The sequence below is a fragment of the Lepidothrix coronata genome, unplaced genomic scaffold (assembly GCF_001604755.1).
Source record: "Lepidothrix coronata isolate B3197 unplaced genomic scaffold, Lepidothrix_coronata-1.0 Scaffold7, whole genome shotgun sequence".
NCBI lineage: Eukaryota > Metazoa > Chordata > Aves > Passeriformes > Pipridae > Lepidothrix > Lepidothrix coronata.
The window spans coordinates 3502915-3521301 of record NW_016690187.1 but is presented as its reverse complement, the minus strand read 5'-3'; the positions used below and the strand labels follow the sequence as shown (position 1 = coordinate 3521301).

The 18387-nt window shown below is 41.1% G+C and overlaps 1 protein-coding gene across 1 annotated transcript in view; it reads right to left on the bottom strand.

The window, feature by feature from the left end:
* Positions 1-16972, bottom strand: part of FAM117B (family with sequence similarity 117 member B) — a 28790-nt gene extending 11818 nt beyond the window's left edge. Inside the window, exons 1-4 of the mRNA XM_017834672.1 lie at positions 16435-16972; positions 8977-9128; positions 4813-4905; positions 4279-4392 (exon numbers count right to left, since the gene is read on the bottom strand). Of these exons, the coding sequence (XP_017690161.1) occupies positions 4279-4392; positions 4813-4905; positions 8977-9128; positions 16435-16972 (897 nt within the window). The remainder of the gene's footprint in view (positions 1-4278; positions 4393-4812; positions 4906-8976; positions 9129-16434) is intronic.
* Positions 16973-18387: the final 1415 nt, after the last annotated feature.

The window sequence follows — 18387 nt, the reverse complement described above, 5'->3', positions numbered from 1 at the left end:
TCTTTGAGCTCTTCAAATAGTAGCATGATTCTAAGTAGAAAAGCACAAGTTCCTCCATTAGAGTTCAATCAAGTTCAGTACAGCACGTTTCACTTCCAAGAAAAATAATATTCTGTACACGAGCGAGGATGATTTGCTAGCCCAGAGTGCCAGAGGGCGAGAAGGGAAGGAGGTATTGTGACATGGGTGGAACAAGCAGCCTCAGAACAAGAAACTTGTTATTAGAAATACTCCCTTCACAGAGGACTGCATGGAGCTGGGCCCTGACATGCAGGAATTGACTACCAACCTTGGGCTACTCACCTGCACATTTGTGAACGCACACAATGAGGCAAGGTGCAAACACAGGATAATAATTACAGCATTCACATAACAACATACTGTCAGGGAGTTCTGCTGCAGGACAGTTAAAAGTCTTTACAGGTATGGCATAAACTCATGAGATACGAAATAGGGGTGATGACCAATCTAAATTGTTCACAGGCATTTCAGGAAAAATGCTCCAAGATCTTCCAGTTTTTCAACAAGCAACAAAACTTTAAACAGAATGCAAAGATGCCTTTAGATGTTAACATCAAACCTTCTCAAGGCTGAATGGATCATGGTAATTCCACTCTAAAAAAGAAATGCTCTACCTCTGTAAGGTAAGAGTGACACCAAAAAAAAGCAAACCCCAAATACTGCAAACTGCATGCAGTTGGTCTTGATATTAGTGGTTGCTTAGGATCAATCAATTGGTAAGACATTAAGGACACATGCTTCTCAGGAAACTGAAAACAAGAGGGGGGCTTGATGGTTCATAGTGTCAAGTAGCAATGTAACATCAGTCAAGTGCACTGAGGAAAAAAAGATTATTTTGGAAAAACTAACCCATTTAGTCTTTCATCTGCCTTCAGCTCTGGCCTCAATTCTACTTTCTCCACTGCACCAACATTGAGAATAAAGAAAAATCATGGTGGTTTGACTCCTGTTTACAGATTTAGTACCACACAATTAATTCTGAGTATTCTCAGAAGCAACTCGAGATCACCTGAGGAGGCTACAACCTTTGTGCAAGCCCCTCTTCCTGCTAAGAGAGGCAGAATGGAACATTTCAGGCATAATGTAAAAACCACACAAAAAAAACCCCATTCAATTGCTCTACAAATAAATGTAGTCAGCAGATCAGACTTGATCAAGGTCCTCACCAACTATTTCCTGATTCTGAGTAGATGGACAGGAACAGCTAACTAGCTTATTCTATAGAGATTGTGTGGATTTTTTTCTCACACAAAAATCGTATTAGAAAGAAGCACAACTAAACAGAGGCTTCGTTGGCAAGACCCAGTAAAAATTTTTGTTAAATTCAAGAATTCTGGCAAAGTTTAAGTTTCTATTAGTAGGGAAGAAAAGAGGATATAAATTCATTAAAATTTCTTATTTTAATTTTAATAGAAGAGTATGCCATTTTCCAAATGTTAAACAGTGTTTACTTAGTCTCTGTGAAGGAACTACTGAGGCAATTTCCTAACACTTTTTTTCACCTTGTCAGGAATCCAACTCTTTGAGCTCAGAAATCTTTGTATGACTCTTTAGAGTCAACAAACACAAGTTTCCTTCAAGCTAGGAATGTAAAAAAAAAAAAATAAATAAATTCTAAGTATTCTCATCACTAAATGCTAGTTTCCACATAGTCCTTCCCACAAATCCTGAAGGAACTGAACTGCTGCCAGAAATTCTAGTTTAGCGGTTCCCAAAAGAGGAATGAGAAAATCTAAGAACTTTGCCCTTGATGCCTACAGTTACAGATTCTCATTCTGACTTAGAAAACAGCCACTGAATGCCATTAATCTAAACCCTTCACTTACTCTTTTTGAGTCCTTCTGTAACTTGCCCCCCTTGCAAGTAGCTCAACACAGCAGGCACAAAATTTACCAAGAAAAACAATGTTTTGTTTTCTATCACAATCCTGGAAAAGCTGCTCTGCCTCAGTTTATATTTTATAGTTTGTTTCACAAGAGCAAAAACTAATTATCCATTGTGCAATATTTTTTTCACATACTCTAAAATTTGGCAGAATGCAAATGCATCCACACAAGAAGCAAAATAATAAAATAATTATGACCAAAAAAATGTTAGGTACATAATTTGCACGTGGGTTATTTTTCAGAGTAATAGCATCACTGTTCATTTTGAAAATTAAAACCCACTAAGATTATCAATGCTAAAGTGACAATAGCTTAGCATTCAGAAACCCACAGGTTTGCAGAATGCCAAGGAAACCTGACAGACTGCATGAGATTCTCCAGGTACTAAAGAACCTCTACCAAAATTTCCACAGGGTACCTTTTGGTTAAAATGCCTCAAATGTCCTCAAGTTCTACAAATTTGGATAAAACACCTGCATCCAGTATGTTGATCTGACTTTATTTTTCTTTTTTGAACCAACAGTTTGAGACATGTTTTGTATGTTGATTTTCATAAACTTTTTCAAAAACCCCTAGAAAGGGATTGGGTCATTTATTTGTCTTCCTTTATTCATCATTTCAGACTGTTCTGACTTGAGCTACAGCAGTCACTATGATCAGCAGCACACTACACTGCACCCACACTGCAGTAAAGCAGACCAAGATGTAGGGATCTGTACAACACAGCCTGTTTCAAATCCAGTCTGGTCTTCTACTACACAAAAGAGGAGGAAATAGTTTCTGTCTCAAGATTTAAGGGGTTTGAAGAAGTAATTCCTAAATTGTTACGTCAAAAAACGGAATTCTAAAAAAAATCCTAAATACTTCTAAATAGAACAGAATTCAAACTGATTTCAAAAGGCACTTAAATCCTGAAAATTTGTGACTCCTAATTAAGTGACCTGCAGCAGGGCTAAGAAGTTAGGGTCTGAGGCAAAAGATGCTAATGATTTTTTATACAAAGTAGGAGTTAAGAGGAACAGAGCAGAAGAAATTCAAAAAGCTGTTCCATTTTATTTCCAGTCTTGAAAGACAAATAGATTCACTCAGACACCTGACTTTTATCTGGAAAGAACTTGGCTGCTTAGGACTGAATGCATGGTTCTCCCTTCTATTTCTTATTTCATCCTTTATCAGAGTGGATAAGTATCTGGACACATGCTGATGCCACAACAACTTCCCTCTGTGGCCTAAATTAATTCCAGAAGGATGGAACGACAGAGATGACACAGTTTTTATTAACTGGTGTCAAATTACAATATTTATTAGAACAATGCTAAAGGCATATCAGGAGCAATTGGGAATATGATTAGATTTTCAGAGAAGCTTCAGAGATGAAGTACTTTCTCAATTCACAACACTGACAGTTTCATAGTTTCTTTCAACTACATTGCCTTGCAAGGCTATTGTTCTTTTCATAACTGTTAAAAAATTGTGTGTATCAAATATACATTCACAAGATCAGTAGGGAGAGGAAAAAAGTTTTCTCCTGAAAAAATCTCCAAACTTTCCTATTGGTTTTCTTAAAGTTACTCAAGCAAAACACACTTGAAAAAGGATCTGTGTGTCTAAAAGTCTGTATTTAAAAGCCTGTTATCAATTGAGCTAAAAATACTACATCTCTGTCAACCTGACCTTATTAAAAGTCTTGAGATAAAACTGAAACTGCACACAGAACATGTGGTAGCCTAACCACTGCAATTTTTGAAGTGATTACTACTTCCAAGTCTCAAGGCACAATAAATGACAGGAAAAAGAAATAAAATCTTACAAAGCCTGAATGAAGTCATGAAGTGTATAAACAAATAAATAATCCCATTGAATAGCCTTTTGTCAGGTAAACTCTCTAAATATCACAGTATTAGACAAGTGTTTGTCAAGACACAAAATGTGCTCAAAAAAGCCACATTTTATTTGAGTATACAGTTTTACCAGCAGTTTGCTCCATGCCATATTCTACATGCAAAGCCGTAATTGTTACAGCAATGCATAATGAAAAAGATGATCTGTGGTTTTTGCTTAAACTTATCTGTCATCCTTTGTGGAGCCTGCAGAATGCATTTTAAAAATCTTGCTTTAAGGAAGGATTTAACTACCTGAAATTATTTGAAAGTGGGAGTTCAAAGCCAGCTCATCCAAGTAACAAAAAATCTGGAACTCCATTCACTCAAGGAAGTCAAAAGAAAGAGACCCATTTCATAGAATTCACCTATAGCTACAACACATTTAGCAGTCCATGGTATTTCTAAGTTCCTTTAGAGGCAAATCAACCTTGAAAGGAGTTAAAATTAGTATTAGCTACCCAATATGGCCAAAAAGCACCCAGCCTTACCTGACTGTGGTTAATGGCAGCATGGTTGCCATGAAATGGAGACTGTCTCTCCTTGTCACGGTGGTGCCGACTGCTGTGTTTGCTTCTCTGCAGTTGTTGACGCAATTTTGCAATCTAACGAAGGAAAAATTAGATTTCAACGAGTGTATAGTGTCATGAATCCGTTCCATCACTTACTTAAAATTCTTTACTACCACAGTGTTCGTAATTACTGCCAGCACTAAATCAGAGTCAAGATCTTGCACACCTAATATGTTAGTAACCAACTCAACTGAAGCCCAGAAGGCACCTCTGGAGATTTAATGAAAGAACTTGAAATACATGAAGTTTGAAAGTAGTTTGGTCACTGCCGTATTTTCTCCTTTGATGAAGAATGTCACCTGCATTGAACACTTTCTTTCCCAACATTCAGATTAAAATTTTTAATAGACCTGCATTACTGTATTAAATACTGCCTTCCTGAAAAATCATAGTATCAGTGCGTACCACTAAAAAATTTAATCCAAAGGTATCTCAAGTAATGGCATTTCTGACCTCCTTGAGTTGTTCATTGCTGCCCCATGATGATGAACGTTTGTGTGAGCTTCTCTTCTTTTCTAAATATTCTTCAGCCCAGGCACTTTCTGTCTGTAGCAAGAAGATTACAGGATTAATTAAAAAAGAAAATTGCTGCTTCCTGGCAGAATATTTTGAGACAAATTAGAAAAGAGAACATTTAGGATTTGCTAGATTCAGAACTGAAAGTGAACAGCAGTCACCAACCAGAAACTTTTCTCACAGGTGAATTATGAAAAAGTGGAGTGAAACTATAGAAATAAAGACCCCAACAACTTTCAGACTTATTCTAATACAGGAATGTGCTAGTTTTCCTTCCAAATTATTGAGCATAAGGCAGTATTCACAGCCAGATGTACCACAAGCTGCTATTCAGTTCTGAAGAACCCGTATGACAGTTCTGAACTGGGGAGAGATGGTATATTTTATTTTTGACACACTAGCAAGGGTAGCTTGGTGTAAATGTTGTGAAAGCCTGCACCAGCACAGCTTCAAAATCACGTTCTTGCTCACAAGAATGAGAAAAAGGAAGACAAGGCATATGAGCACCACTAGGACTTCTGCAAAGCAGGAAATCAGTTTATTAATGTCTCAAGGGGCTCCAGGTTCATAGTTGTCTCAGGCCATGCAGAAAGCAACACAGATAATACTAAACTGGTATAGCTATCAGTGTTTAATAAAAAAAACTTGCAAACATACTGTGGTGAAAGACTTCTAAGAAATTCAAAGTATCATTAAGACAAACTGTATTTAAGGTAAGAAATGCACAGGCATAATATGTGATAATACTGCATGCTTTATGGACAGTTTGTATTTCCACCTAACCACACCCAGAAACGTCTTCAAAAGCAGTGAACTGTGAAGGCCCTAAGAAGATGGATAGTAAAATCTCTCAGGAACCTCTGTGCAGTCACAAGAAATATACCTAATGAAGCAAGGGGAAGGATATCTGGAAGAAGCTTACACACTCAAAGAGACAGCAAATTCCTTGAAATGCATTGTTGCCACAACTGTTGCAGTTCTTAGCATACAGTGGTGATCTAGCTAACCTCATTTTTAGGAGTCACTGATATCTCACTGTCTCATATGGAGAGGAACTTTGATTGCCTTAAAGTCTTCACAGTGTGCAGTAGTTGTTCTTACATGTGAGACTAACAGCCTGCAGAAGCCAAAGTTGACCTTACCTACCCCATCTGCACTCAGATCACAGAAACTCACAAGTCCTCTATGGCATCAATCCCTATTTTGCAGGGCATATGGAGCTGTAACTCCAAATATATAGGTTGCAATCCCACCAGCTTCAGTTACAGATATAAGTTTCATATAAATGAAGCCTCCACTATCAGTAATTTTTAATCTTCATCATTCCAAATCAAAAAATAACTAGGACAAACCTGAATAATAAAGTTAGTAGGGTTGCTTTGAAATTCCTATTTCATAGCAAAATCAGAATCCATTACAATCTGTTTTTCCAGAAAAGCCCTCACTGATCTTCATCATAAAATAGAATAATTGATAACCCCCACTCCCAGCCAAAGTACCAACCTTTGTCTAGTCAATTCTCAAATCAATCAGGAGTCTCACCCTATCCTCTAGCTCCTGGAACAGTAAGCTTTAGCCACTAATTCTAGCTTTCCAACTTAGCACAACCCTTACACTTTCCTATGGGAGTCTAATTAACACTCTAATCAGTCTTTGCCTTTAATTTATATTCCAGACTTTGACTCAAGATTCAAGACTTATTTAATAAATTAATATCTGATTCATTTTACAGCATTAGAAGTTGCTTTGATGCTCATCCTCAAAACAAATAGTTGGAAATCTTTTCAGAGTGGGTGTAGGTATAAGACACTAAATTACAGGAAACCTGTACATCAAGACAGAAATGTGGTACTATTTTAGTCTTCTCCTACCTATTCTCTATATTTTGTTTATAATACTATTATCAAGAAACACAAATGAGATAACCAGTAGGCAAAGTGGGATTTATATTTCTCTAGGTTCTTAATGTACTACTACTTGCTTATTAGTTGGTACCATTCACAACATCCTTCCCCCATTCTAGAATTACAAAGAGAAATTAGTTTAAGTCTAAATTTATTACAGATAGTAGAACACTTAAGAAAAAAAGTCTTAAGAGGCAAAAACTTTGCAGTCAAAATGAATTATTATTTAATAATTTAAAAAACCCACTAGGTAACTGTCTCATTTTAACTTGTAAGCCAAACAGGTTTAATTCAAACGAAAAAAGACACAAGATTACCAACATCTGTTTTAGGGGCACTTATAAGAATATGGACCGGTACAAATTCTAGCCATGCGTCACCCAACAAACATTCTTCATGTACATAATTCAGTCTAGTTTTATAGACAGGTTTCATAAAATGAAGGAGGAGTCTGATACCCGGTCTCTGCGTGACCTGGGATCTCTTACACAGTTCTCAGCCATGACCTAAGGGCAGCTCCAGAAAGGCCTGCAAGCTGAAGTGTGCCACTAATTGCCATCTCTTCCCGTTCTGCTTCCTGAACGACTCCACTCCCTATGCCATAACTCCACAGGATCAAGATGCCCTATTTACTTGACTTGAAAATCTTTTATATCTTCATAGATCCAATTCATGTTCTCTAAACTCTTGAAATCCGAACACATGTATTTCATGTCAGATTTTGTGAAATCTGAAATTACACACTGGAACCAGAAGATCTTACAAGTGAAACTTCACCCAAACATGACATCTTCAGAAAAGCTGAACAGTCTAAATGGAGAGCCTATATTATCTCCAGAAACTAACTATTGTTAATCACATTTTAAACTTGTCTTTAGCTCGAGTGGTTGCTCTCAGGCAAGAAGATTAAAAACAATAGCATCTCATCACTGTCATATCAACAAAAGCTTTGGGCTTACAGATATATGTCTATATCCGTAAATTTTCTACCGGTTTGAGAAATTTTAAATTAGTAAGTAGAAACAGATCATTCTACTTGTCTCAGAAATACACTACCATAAATCACCACTAAATGCACTCATTCTGCAGAAACACCTAGTGCCCTTTTAGTCATCCCATTAACCTTTTCAAATATATTTCCCCTTATATATCAAAGTCCCACTGCCACAGCAGTAAGATGGGTCAAAATGGGAAGAAAATGACAAAAGAAAAATGCAAACCAAAAATGACGATATATGGCAAATACAGAGATTATAAAAGCCCAGCCATGACACAGATTATATTGAAACTAAAATGAAGGAGATCTACTGAACACAGCAAATACTTTGGCAGCAGTATAGAAATGTAATTATTTTGAAAAAAGTATTATCCTAAGAAATCAAATATGAAAATATATTTCTAAGACACCCACACAGGTTTAGTTCTGCCCTTTAATGATGCCTTTTAATAGCTAAGCATGAACAGCCATTCCCTGTATATCACACACCTTCCTTCATCCTCCTCCTCTTACTTCAGTTTGCTTACCTCTTTCACCCCGTCTTCTAACCATTTTTCCAATTCATTTTCCTGCACAGAAAACTTGTTCCTAGGCTGTCCTTTCTTCATCAGTTCCTATGTCCACCTTATCCACACAGGCATATTCCCCTACAAAGCACTTTTGTTCTCTACCAGGCTGCTCTTTGAAAGGTGGTCCTTTTCACAAAACGCTCTGGATCTGGAGAAGGCCACACAGTAACACCACAGACTTCCTCTGCTCTACACCCTGCATGTGTCCTTAGACAGAACACTGAAACCTATGAGGCCACATTTTTGTTACTGTTACCAGAACTAGCAGGGCTTCAAACACAAGTATGTCCCACATGCTGTCAGGTCCTCTTCCAACTGCATTTTGCTTATGTTCTTTGGAATTAGTGGAGACCTGTTGTTGAAACCACACTCTAGCAACAGGGATTTAGAATCTGATGTTTGCCTCTTTCTTTCACTCTACAAGTTAGAGAAACCTACTGCCAGACTGCATCCACAGAAGGAGAAGTTAAATAAGTCACATACACAGTAGCAAAGGATTCCTGCAATTTGAAAGCGAATAAGAACTTGTGAGCAAGAAAAGTAAAGTGAATGTTTTCAAGGGAAAACATTTTTCTTACATTTAAATCCCATCTTCACATTTAAATTCTCCAAAGACAAAAATCTGTCCTACCTGTGTGGCTTTGTCTCTCATACATGGAGCAGCTTGTCCATGATTATCACGAGGCCACTGTCCAGCAAGGTATGGAGCAGCAAGTGTGTCCAGTGAGGAAGTCCGGCGAACAATACTGGAAGGGCTTGATGAAGGTGGTCTTGATTTGTCTGCTAGAACAAGAACACTTGATTACAAAGAAAGCAAGACAGAGAGCATACTCATTTTAATAGTCTACAAGAAATCACATCAAATTGGAACCACGATGTTACTAAGTATACAATAAGATACTTTTAATATGGAAATATAGTTTGCTTTGCCAGGCTCTATTCAGTTTAAAAAGGCTATGAAATCTGTTCGTACGGTTTCCTTAAAAACATCCTAATGCCACAAATGTTGCCTTAGTACTCACACACAACCATTCACTCCCTTAAAGGTAAAACTGTCATTGGATTCTTAAATGATGAAGGCCTAGAAGACATAAAAATAGCTAAGTTTCCTCGTACATAAAGGTTAATGAAAAAAACTGTTGGACATTCTCAATTTAATGTCGAGTTTAGAGTTCATCCCCCTAGCCCTTTACCCTTCGCCTACTTTACTTCAAGGAACACTGTAAACTGGCATGTTTTATTAATCACTCAGTACATGATATATGGCATATGATACATGGTTCAACCCTTAGATCCAGAAGTCAACTTCGATAAGGTAATGACTTACTTTTTACAAGCTAATCGAGTCATCTTCTCCCTTTACATGCTATTTGGTAACTACATTCAGATTTGCCTGATCTTCAGCAACACCTCTTTCTTAGTGTTTACAGTGGTATCCCTTTTCAGAACAAATTAGATGCTAATAAGAATCCTTACTAAAAAAGGTTAAATATAACAAACACAGAAATTAGCATGAGAAGGAAGAATACAAATAAAAATTTGTATCTATCCCATCTGTCAATGATATCTTAAGTAAAGTGGCAGTAAAAGACTACACTGCAAGCTATTAAGAATAAACACTGAAGAAAGGTTCCTCAAAACAGTAATTGAGGTTGTTAAATTTAAGAGACTGAGCAGCGGGAAAGATCCAGGGTTTAGAGATACATAAATGCTCTCATATTTGGAAATGTAAAATGCAAATAATGAGATCACAATGATCTAAGCTTACTATCAACTCATCTGCTCCCCACAGAATTATACTTGAAAGAACTGTGCATTAATCTTACCTATAATGAATACAGAGGCCTAAAATACATGGTTAGAACACAGCAAGCATGATTCAGAGACCAGATGGAAGCTTTAAAAGGGCACTGGAAAAACTCAGTCATATGTCCTCCCTGACTGTGCCTTAGGATGAATTCTGCACTAAAAGTATCAATAACATAGCAATTTGTATCATGCAGAAACTCATTTATGGGCAAAAGAAATTGTTCCTGATTAGTGTCTGACTGCTAGTCAGAACATAAAATCACTGACATCAGAAGTCCAGAATTCAAATTATAAGCTGTTGCAAACTACTAAAAATACATATGATAAATATTATTAAAACCTGGTAGGTATAGATTCCGGTGCTGTGGACAGCATCTGTGTCTAGTGACATTCTACAATAAATATCTTCATGCAAATTTCACATTAGAAATGCACACACTAAAAATGTAGGAAATATGTCAATTCAACTACAAGGAAAAAATTATTAGCACTATAATCAGCCACATTCACACAAAGGAGTCAGGAAACCTCATCTGGTTTATTATTTCTACTAGTACCAACAATGATAAAACCTTACTACTGAGCTAACAGCAGATTTGCTCTCACGGTACAGCAGCAAATCTGCTTTGGAGTTTGCACTTAAGACCCCTGTATCAAAGAATTTCCCTGACTACCACTACCACCACACTCACACTGAAGGGTCTGTTTGTAGCAGAAGACTTCAAACCAATTCCTTTTGTCCGTACTATGGGACAGTGTGGCATGCTAATGCAACGTGTCATTCCTTAAAAATTACACTCACTTCCAAAGTTATATCAAATGTTATTTGTCTTAGAATTAGCTGCTGTACTCTCCCTGTTTTTCTTCTGAGTTATTCTTCCTCTTCAAGAAGCTTCTCTCTTTTTACTAAGAGGAAACAAAGGATGTGAAAAAAAATTATAAATCAGGAAGTGTATGTAGTCAGTCACATCATCTGCAAAGCTACTGCAGCAGACAGCTTCAATACTGGAGAAGCAGAATCTATTACCCTCTCCACCACAAAAAGAGAAAAAGCAGAAAGACTATTTTGCTGAACAAACAGAGAGAATGAAAACTGAGGAGCCTGTTTACTATTTAAGTCCAAGGGACTTGTTTCAAGGCACAAAGCCTGTAAGCACTCTCTTTTCCTCCGAAATGAAAATTCTTTCGAGGAACTCTGTTTTTCAGATTACTTATATTTAGATGGGGAAGGATGTTTGGATATGTTTTTACTTACTTTTTCACCTTCATAACCTGTTTTAATACAAATTGGCAAAGTCTACTACACATTTCTTCTTGCTGTTTCAAAACATTTCAATGGGAACATATACAATGTTTTCATTGCACTTTCCCCTGCAATACTTGAAGCAAGTGTTCAGCTGCTATTTTCCCTTGATGTGACCTACATAACAAGAGATCTGCCTCCATAGAGATAACAGTTACAACAGCTGTGGCTGATGAAAAACAATGGAGCTGTTTCATCAAATAGACGCTTCTTAAATATTAGATCTGTTTTAATTGGCCTGATTATCTCTTTAAACCAGTATTTGTGATAAATATCAACCCTCCTATCCATCAACCACTAGTATAAATCTATTTAGAAACAAAAGTATTTTTGCAATTTGGTCTCAAACAAAGCAAAGTAATAGAACAAAACATAAGCAGAACACACACAATACAGACCAATGAAGTCCATAATGCAGGCAGATAACAAGCAAGTTATCATGTCTTCACCAGTCATTATGTACCCCTGACCAACTGCAGCTGCTGCAGGTGAACTGGTATTACACCTATCCCAGTGTGAAGTCAGGCAACTCAGAAGGCAATGTCAGCTAAGGCAGTCTAACAGCGTGACTAAAGAGCAAAATTAACCAATACAGATGCCCACCAACAACTAACTGAAAGGTAGGAAAGAGTGCACTGATTTTGGCAAGGTGTCAGCATACAAGTCCAGTTACAATTGATAAAGGAAATTACAGTGTAAGAACACAGACCTTTAAACCAGTTATTTCAGAGAGGAAAATTACTATACATAAAAGAAAGGAAGGGAAAAAAGAGAAAGGCCTTAAACATAAGCAAGTCTGAAGAGATAAAACGCTCTGAAAATTCACCTTTCAGTTTTCCAGGAAAAGTTCAGAACTGTTGTTAGAATGACAAAATAATGATTACTGCTGAAGTGTAACTTCAAGACTGATCTTACCATCCTGTTGACCTCTTTCTACGCATTTGAAATTAAATTTTTGAGAAAGGAAAATAAAAACTCCAAAGAAACATCGTCTAACAGATATTGTGAGAAAACAAGCAGCAGAAAAGCATAACACTGGAAAAGCATAAGACAGCACTGAACTCATAAAATTCCCTGACAGAGTTCCACTTGAAGTTTTTTTTTTACAAGTGGGCTATCCAAAGAAATGAGGAGGAGTGAGACTCATCTAGCTTCTCTGGCATCACGGCATACAGCTGACCTTTTTGTTCTCTTTTGGTCAGGGTTCTCCCTGGAAAGGACGTTCATGGGATCTCTCTCAGGCACAGCTGGCAGAGCTGTCTCTTCCAAAAAGACAACTGATCTCTGGGGCTTCACCTACTTTTCACATTTCATTAAAACAACTTAACAGACTCAGAGCATTAAAACCAGATACACAGCCCAACTGTGTATACTCCTTTTGGAAGACAATTCTGGCTATTATCCTCACATAAATGTAAGAGAACTATTTACTAGTAATTCAAAATTGTCCCACTGTAGAAGAATGGCTGAATTAATGGTGTTTTACAAAATCAAACCTCAGAAAGCCCAAGATGTTCAAGTTACTTAATTCTAGTGAATGAAAACACATTTAATCTCAATAAAGTTACCTGAAGTGTTGGCCACAAGAAACCTACAAGTATGATGCTGCAAAAATGAATTCACTTTCTTTACACCTACCATTTGTAAAACAGCTTAAGTAAGCAAAGCAGGCATGTAATGGTACACAAAGCCTTCTATACTCTTATCCTACTTTCAGAACTGCTGCAAAACCTTGGTAATTAAGGTTGACAGGTATGCAGCTACTAATGTGTCACTCAAATTATTAAAATAAATCAATTCTATGGTGAAATTTAAGAGTGTAATGGAGTTCCTTTTCTTCCTCTCTACCAAGGAGTTCACATCTGACCTGTTCCAGACTTTATATACTACTATAACTATTTTCATAATTTCCTTTCACACAAGAATGCTTTAACACCATGCTTCGACAGACTACTCTAAACAATTAGAGGTCAATTTAATTCCAGATAAAACTAACCAATTTTTCTCCTTAATTTTAGAATGAGTTTAAATGTCCAATACAGTCCACTGGAATATACCAGAAAGTTCAGCATCCAGTAGAGAAATCTCTCACTACTTCAAGGCATTTAAAAAGTAAACAATTGCTATGGCTCCAGTCTTGACCTTCTTGTTTACACAGCCTGGTACATTAAACCATTTTCTGAGTTGAGCAGTTGAACTCCTCTGAGATGATGTGCTTTATATAAGAACACAAATAATAAGATGCCATTAGATCTTCATTCAGTAAATAAACCAAGACAAAACCAACAATAAATAGGGAGCATACACATTTCGCTATCTCACTTTGCGACAGTGTACTAGTAGGTCACAACAACAACCTCTAACAGCATAGTTTGCAGACAGGTAAAGAGGCATATGTGAAAACTGAACCAAAACTGGAAATTGCAGGACAGACATCACAGTGTAGAAATGAGGCCACACCAGTGATGGGAAGGACAGAGCACATTAACGTGCAATTAAAAGCTGAAGTCCTTGAACTAAGTACTAGAGACTGCAGAAAGTGAAAGTAAAAGACAAAAATGGGGTAGTAGCAAGATCTAGGCTCCTGGTCATATTTGTGAGGAAGGAAAGTAGCAAGAAAAGCATGGAAAATTAGAAATTGTACAACAGAATCTTCTATTTGTAATTATCCCATAATCAACAGAAAATTCAGTTAAGCATTTCCGAAATTAAGTTGCAATTCAGGTCAGAAAACTAGGACAAAAAACCCCAAACCAACAAAACCCACACCCAAAACCACAAAAGAAGTAAAAGAAGTAACATTTGCAAATTCACAAGTTGGGGTCCTCAAGTGTTCATGAAAACTACATTCAAAACTATTCAACTGCTTCCCAGAAAAGAAAATCTGTAAAACATGAAGTTAAGTCTAAAGTACACAACTTGTATTTAGATCCAACCAGTATCTAAGTTCAGAAGAAGCTATCATTTGTCTAACCTCAAGGTTCATTTTAATCTAAAAAAACATGGCTGCAGCTGTAGGAATCGACAAAAGCCACCATCAACAGAAAGCAAGAAACAGAAAAACCCAGGTTATTCTGCAGCAGATTCTGACTGATTCCCTCAAGTGGCCCGTGTGGCTGCACAACCATTGCCTCCTTAGCAAAAAAAGTTCCACTTCCATGTTCTCAGCTACAGCTAAGTTTTCCAATTCATGCGAAGAAGAAATTTAAGTTAACTCGGTCTCTATCAAGCACTGGACTACACAAGACAAATGTTGAGCAATATTAAACAGTTTTAATTTGCATTTGGGGCCCATACAAGTACTGCTCAGAAATTTAAACACGTGGAAGCAATTAAATGGACACCACTCTCCTGTTTTCACAAGTCTTGTAACAAGCTAGTGGAGTTATCTTAACATGGTAGAGTGATCAAATTACTTGTTTCCTTCTATGTGCTAATTAATTTGCAGTAAAGAAGCCAACATGGTTTCAGCAGGCTTCTACAAAATGGCCAAGAGTGAAACTTTTCCACTATAAGTGGTCTGATGCATGCCTTTATTAAGAGTATTTGAACCTGGATCTCAAGGTTAGCCATCCTGTTCCTCGTTCCCCAGGCCAGGAGATTGCACCTAAGGCAAGAGTTCTATAAAGTTCACAGGATGAAGATAGGATTTTGTGATGTGGATAAAGTCTTTCAGATTACTGATTAACAAGAATCTCAAATGAAGAATACGCACGTTTCTCGATCCAAAGCCTCAGAATATAACCTTAATAAAACCCTCATTACTCTTATCTGGAAAACGGAAAATCTAATTCAGGACCTTATTAGGGCTCCCTTACACTACAGACAAGCAGGCTCATAGTCATCTTGTACCAGCTGGCTAGGGCTTCTAATTGGGCAGCATCATTGCCCAAGAGCCAGGATAGGAGAAAAGAAAAAACCCAACGCAGTAGTCTGGTTACAGTTAGTATTTTAGAAAGCGGGAGGAATATTAGGAGAAGTAGGATTGTTAAAGGGAGGGTTGGTCCTAAATTTCTGCCTATACTGCATATTACTAAACTTGTGTAGATTAGCACAGGCAATTTAATGATGAAAGAGTAGCTGTGAGCTTTAGTATCTCAAAAGTAACAGGTTTTTTCGAGATTTGAAGGCATGAACACAAAGCCTCACTCATGCATTTCTGAGTAAACTTTTATCCCAAGAAGAAAACGGGCTTACATATGTCAGCCTCTGTTATCCTCAACTAGCTGCCACATATTGCTTGAATTCCAGCATTTCCAGTAAGAATTATTTAATTATTCAAAACCATTAAAAAGCAGTTTGCTACAAAACGTATGCCATCCCCACGGTATTTTCTATCTTCGCTATAGTACAAGCTTGTCATCACTCTCAAGCTCACACATCCTTCTGCAGGGTTCATGCTGAAAGTAACTACTAAGAGAGATACTGAATACTTTTTTCCTACGTCTCTGCCATGCCTACAGCACCAGTTAGTTCTCTAATCGCAAGCTTGCGAACACTGTTTGGATCAAAACCATCCACACCATCTGGCACCAGGTGCACAGAGAGGGGAGATGCGAAGGCTTCACAACAGCTACCAAAAACCAAATGCACCTTAAGCTTGTGCCCAAGTATCTGAAGCACATCCACACCATCGAACCCCTCTCATCTGCAAACCTGCGGCAGCACTCGCGCTACTTAAGAGGAGCGGCCACAACCCCCACATGGCACGCTTGGCTCTCTGTCCCTCTTCTGAGAGCCAGGACGGAACAGAGCGGCAACAAAAGCAACCAGCCCTTCCACGCACACACGGCCCCAAGCGCTGCCGCCGGCCAGGGAAGGGGCAGGACGGGCACCAGCCCGGGCACAGCCCCGTCCCTGCCTCTGCCCCGGGGCACGGCGCGCCCGGAGCCACCGCCGACCTCAGCCTCGCTCCCCGCACCCGGCCCGGCCGCCCGGGACGTGCCTCGCCGCCGCCCCGCAGACCCCGGCGCTCACCTTTGCAAACGGGGGAGCTGGGGCTCTTCCTCTCGGGGGAGCTCCTGCCCGGCTCCGGCGACTGCCGCCGGTGGTGCCGGACCCTGCCCTCCGGCAGCGGGGGCACGGGCGATGAGCACGGCGAGGGCCCGCAGCCCGGCGGCGGGGGCGGCGGCGGCAGGTGGTGGTGCCGCGGGGGGCTGCCCCGCGCCCCGCCATGGCCACGCGTGGGGCTGCCCCGTGAGGAGGCGGCGGCGGCGGCGCTGCCCCCCGCTCCCCCCGGCGGGGCCGTGGCGGGGCCGCCGCGCCCGCCGCTGCCGGGGGGCGCCGCGCGTGGGAGCCCCGCGCCCGGGCCGCCGCCGCTCCTCGTGGGGCTGCCATGTTGTTGCTGCTGCTGCTGCTGCTGCTTGAGCTGGAAGGGCACCGTGGCCCGCATGGGCTGGAGGCGGCTGCTCGCTCCCGCTCCGCCGCCGCCCGCCGCCGCCGCCGCGCCGCCTGCCCCCGCCAGGGTGGTGGCGGGGGTCGGGGAGCCGCCGCACCTCACGCGCTGGTGGGACATTGTCCGCCGGGAGCCGGGGCTCGCGGAAGGCGGCCTGAGGTGGGGAAGGGGGGGAACGGAAGGGTGCGAGGCGCGGGCCGCTCCTCGCGGGGGTCCAACGCCTCAGGCGGCGGCGGCAGCAGCGACGGCCACAGCCCCGTCCCAATCCCGCTGCGGGTCCCGTCCCCTCCGCGCCGCTGCGCCCGCAGCCTCCGTGCGCCTCATCAACAATAGTGCCCCGGCCGCGCGCCCCGCCCACCGCGCCCTCCCATTGGGCGCGGCGCCGCTCGGCTCGCGCAGCTACGGCGCGCCCATTGGCTGCGGGGCGCGCGCCTGAGTGGCCGGGCCCGCGCGGGGGGGCGGTGCGGTGGGGCCGCGCGCACTGAGCCGCACGCGGGCGGCGGCGGGGCCGCGCGCTGCCCCCGGCACGTGCCGCGGGGGGACCCCGGGAACAGCCCGGGAACAGCCCGGGAACAGCCCTGGACCCCTCGGGAACAGCCTGGGCAGGGCCCGCCCCGACCCCACCGCCCCCGTGCCAATCTAGATCCCCATCCCGCCCCCGGGTGCAAGGACGTGCCCGAGGGTCCCCGCGACCGCCGCTCGGCTCCCCGCGTCCCGCCGGGGTGCCCGCGGACACGTGGAATGCTGGACGCCGGCAGGGGTGGTGGCTGCGGCTCACCCGTGCCTCGGTCCCGTTCCAAGGGACCATTATTCCTATTCTGCTCCATTATCCCTAGCCCTAGGTGCACTCCAGGAGAGGACGGGGCTCCGCAGCGGTTTATCCAATCGCTTTGCCACCCGCTCGCCGTTACCAATGGTGGCACCAGGGAGTGGGCAATATCCAGGCAGACTTGACCCCCTTTCCCCATAATTGCTGTGTTTACTCTTTTCCCATTAGGTTAGATTAGTTGCATCTTCACTGCAATCTTTTAAAAATACTTGTGAACTGCTGGCATCCTCTTAACCCGATTTATACAGCAGGACAGTGAATACATGCATGGAACAAGCCCTAGGTCATGTGTTTGGGGTATTTAAATGCAAGGTAAACACACGTTGGCACCCTTGAGAAAGAATCAATAAATCTTTTTTCTGTCTTTATTGCATCTTTTATGTCTCTGAGCTACCAGAACTTACCCAAATTCTTTTCAATATTGCTCTACAAGTTGCATGTTGCAATTGAATACCATTGCTATGATACAAATGGTGTGACAACAAATTACATATTGTTCTCTGTTCTTCAGCTTGGTTGAGCTTGGGTTTGGCTTTTTTTTTCCCTTTCCTTTCTCCTTCGCTGTTTCTGACTGAAGCCTACTTCACCTAAAAAGCCCCACTTCCCCTTTGAGGAGCTCCATCCGTGTGCTGACAAGTTCAACAAACCTGAAAAGCAAGCCTATGATGTGCACAGGCCTTTCTCAAGGATGCCTGGACATTGGCCT